Source organism: Prunus persica, chromosome G6 (assembly GCF_000346465.2).
Source record: "Prunus persica cultivar Lovell chromosome G6, Prunus_persica_NCBIv2, whole genome shotgun sequence".
In the NCBI taxonomy this organism is placed as follows: Eukaryota; Viridiplantae; Streptophyta; class Magnoliopsida; order Rosales; family Rosaceae; genus Prunus; species Prunus persica.
The window spans coordinates 19,272,922-19,276,923 of NC_034014.1; the positions used below are offsets into that span (position 1 = coordinate 19,272,922).

General features: G+C 40.4%; 1 protein-coding gene across 1 annotated transcript; it reads left to right on the top strand.

The window, feature by feature from the left end:
* LOC18773893 (cysteine-rich receptor-like protein kinase 10) lies at positions 317 to 3,725 on the top strand. Its single transcript, XM_020566789.1, is given in 6 exon segments — positions 317 to 1,375; positions 1,656 to 1,797; positions 1,799 to 1,998; positions 2,125 to 2,362; positions 2,467 to 2,617; positions 2,719 to 3,725. Coding segments are annotated over 6 exon segments (1,791 nt in total). The 5' UTR covers positions 317 to 561; the 3' UTR covers positions 2,965 to 3,725.

Consider the following 4,002-nt stretch of genomic DNA (forward strand, 5'->3'; position numbering starts at 1 on the left):
TGAAGACACCAAGGTATTTTTGAGGACTTACGAAAGGAGACTAATTTCAATACATTGATAGTTAATTTATATTTTGCTTTAGGTTTAGAAGTTCGATCAAAACTACATGCTTTTTCTTTTGTGGAATTTTCCTTTCCTTTGACCTAGATTACGCAGTAGTTAACACAAATGCTAATGGATGTGGCCAACGCTTAATCTGGTTGCAGAAAGAAAAAGCAATAGAGAGAAGAAAGTTGGTCCTCAACCACTCCTGTTTCAATCAATGGTTTAATATTCAATCAATCCTCAAAAGTCAAAATCAGTACCAGTCCAGTCTCCATCTTCATTTTAATCAAAACAGTGTGAAATGGTCAAAGAAGTATTTTGATGAATTGGAATTGGCAGGATTTGGTCAAGCAGTGAATTCTTACATTGTCCCACTAGTAGAAATAAATTACATTTTCTTTTTTATGTATTATGCTCTCTTTTTTTCCCTTTTTTTTTCTTTTTTATCAACACGGCAAGAGAATAAAAAGTATATAAACACAGTTTTGATTTGACCAACAATAATGTACAAACAGAATGGCGCCATTAATGTTCTCCTTCAGATTTATGTTCTTCCTTTCTCCCGTTTTGTTCCTCATGATCAGCACTCAATCTATAAGCCCATGGTGTTACAACGATAAAGGCAACTACACCACCAACAGTACATACCAGACAAACCTCAACACCCTTCTCTCTTCTCTTTTTTCCCCCTCCAACAACGGTAATGGCTACGGCTTCTACAACTCATCCTACGGGGAAAACCCCGACCAGGTTTACGCAATCGGGCTATGTCGAGGGGATGTCACGGTGGACATTTGCCGTGACTGCCTCAGCAAAGGCACACAACAGCTCACACAGGTCTGTCCCAATCAAAAGGAAGCTTTCGGCGTATTTGACCTGTGCACGCTTCACTACGCCAACCGCTCCATCTACGGAGCCATTGAAACTTTCCCTGCTTTCCGGTGGTATAACGTACAGAACGTGTCCAACGTCGACGGGTTTTTTCAAGAGCTGAGGACGCTACTGGATGCCCTAAGGGGTCAAGCTGCAGGGAACGGTTCACTTCGAAAATTTGCGGTAGGGACCGCAACCGCTCCCAACTTCCAAACAATCTATGGACTTGCGCAGTGTAGGCCGGATTTGACCGAGCAGAACTGCATTTATTGCTTGGGTAGTTCTATGGCAGATATCCCAGAATATTTTCCGGGGAAGGAAGGTGGTCTTATTAGTAAACCCAGCTGTGATCTTAGGTATGAGATCTATCCCATCGTTGACCGTACAACTGTCCGACCATTGCCGTCTTCTTCACCGCCACTGTCTAGTCCTCCTCCCCCGTCAACCAGTACAGGAGGTACATACATATATATATATATATATATATTTACATCCCAGTATATTATGCTTTGAAGAAATAAAGTTGGCTTAACTAGAGCAATTGTCCAGGAATTTGTAGATGAGTTACATTTTAGTCATTCAATTCAATTTTTAGTTGATGTAGTTGTCTCGTGTACAAGTTGAGGGACCATTAATTGCTACCATTGACACTACAACAATTTTGGGTCGAATAGAGTTCATATACAGATGTATGTATGTATTCAAATTAATGCAAATGAGATTTTTGTTTTTTGCAGGATCGAAGAGTAACAGATCTCAGATTGTCATCATTATTGTTGTGCCAATTGTTGTTTCTGTGGTAGTGATAGTTATATTCTTCTGCATTTGTTTAAGAGTAAGGAGGACAAAGAAAAAACTTGAAACTGGGCAAGGAGATTTAAACTGGAAAAGATATAGCTGTTAAAAGGCTCTCTACAAATTCTGGGCAAGGAGATTTAGAATTCAAAAATGAGGTCTTGTTAGTGGCTAAACTTCAACACCGGAATTTAGTTAGACTCTTAGGTTTCTGCTTAGAAGGAAGGGAAAGGCTTCTTGTCTATGAATTTGTCCCTAATGCAAGTCTCGATCACATCATATTTGGTATGTCTGGAATTATGCATTGTTTTCGTTTAACTTCGAATGTTTATTATAAAATTCCAATTGTGTGACTTGTATGCAAGCAAACATTGTAATTGAAGTCTTGATTTTGCATTAATATATTTGCAGACCCAACAAAGCGTGCACAACTAGATTGGGTGAGGCGCTACAAAATCGTAGTAGGCATTGCTCGAGGCCTCCTTTACCTCCACGAAGACTCTCGCCTTAAAATTATTCATCGTGATCTCAAAGCTAGTAACATCTTGATAGATGCAGAAATGAACTCCAAAATTTCAGATTTTGGCATGGCAAGGTTGTTCGTTCTTGATCAAACGCAAGGCAATACTAGTCGGATTGTTGGGACCTTGTAAGAATATGCACTTAACTGCCTGTGGGCTTATGTTTGTTATGTCAACAATTTCCTTTCCATATGTGTTGGTGAACGCGGACATTATTTTTGTTGATATGCAGTGGGTATATGGCTCCAGAGTATGCAATGCATGGGCACTTTTCTGTTAAGTCCGATGTCTACAGTTTTGGTGTGTTAGTTCTAGAGATAGTCAGTGGACAAAAAAATAGTGGCTTCAGGCATGGAGAAAATGCGGAGGATCTTCTAAGCTTCGTAAGTAAAAATATAATATAGTTTTGGTATCTCAATACAATTTAGTGCAACGAATCAAAGAAAGAAAACTTATCTCTGATTAAATTCACAAATCATTGCAGGCCTGGAGAAGTTGGAGGGAAGGGACAGCTTCAAATCTAATAGATCCCACATTGAACACTGGTTCAAGAAATGAAATAATGAGATGCATCCACATTGGATTATTATGTGTGCAAGAAAATGTAGCTGATAGGCCAACCATGGCTTCTGTTATTCTCATGATGAATAGCTACTCCTTCACTCTCCCAGTGCCCTCCCAACCTGCATTTTATTTGCATAGAAGCATTGGATTGGACATGTCGTTATGATCTGAATATAATTCAGGGGCAACAAGGTCAGATCGATCCAAGAGTAACTCTGTCATGGTAATGGAATATGAGACTTTTACTGAACCACATCCTCGCTAGTGGTTGAAGATCGATCCAAGTCTGTTGATTTGTGGAGAAAACTATCCAAGTGTGTTGATTTTCAGGATCTGGATCAATGTGAATCAAACCAGAGTGTAATTTATTATATTTTTATGACAATTCTGTATAATGAATATCCTGTTTTTGATGATTCATGCATATAGAATAATATTGCTGATGAGCTCCCGTTCAACCATTCCTTTAGCAGCTGTTTTGTTGCCGGTGTTGCCTGATGAGTCATCATTCAGGCTGAGGCATGGGCTGGTCTTGTTCATTGTGGGATGCTTCGCTTCCTGGAACATTCCAGCAACTAACAAGTCATCATTCAGGCTGGGGCATGGGCTGGTCTTGTTCATTATGGGATGCTTCACTTCCTGAAACAGTCCAGCAACTAACAAGCACATATCCTTGATCTACTATGTCCTTTTTTTCATTGTTAGTATCTAAGATAATGTAAAATATCAGAGACCCTATATGAAAAGTTATTATTTTATTACTGTGTAGACTGCCTATGTTAATATATAAAGAGTCAAGGTAATTATCAACATCGGGGAAACTCATGGTGGGTGAGGGCCGTAGAGCGGAATGGAGAGGACGGTGGTGGGTAGGGCTAAGTTGGATCGGAATGGAACCAATTGGTATCTGTGAAGTTGGTCCAGATCTGAGAACCCGTAGCTCATCGATGAGCGTTTGTTGGATGGTGGCTTTCTGCGTTTGATGAAGCGTCATGGGCTGGAGGGTATTTTGAATGGAGGTGACGTCAGTGTGGAGGCCATGTTGTTGTTCTGCCATCAGCTCCACCGTATCATGGAAGTCATTGAGTTGGGTGATGATTTGTTCTTGCTGCATTTCAAGCTCCAGATTGGTGTCAGCAAGCTCCGGCGCTGGGGCGGAGGCAGAAGCTTTGCTTTTGCCCATGGGAAAACATGGTCAATAGAT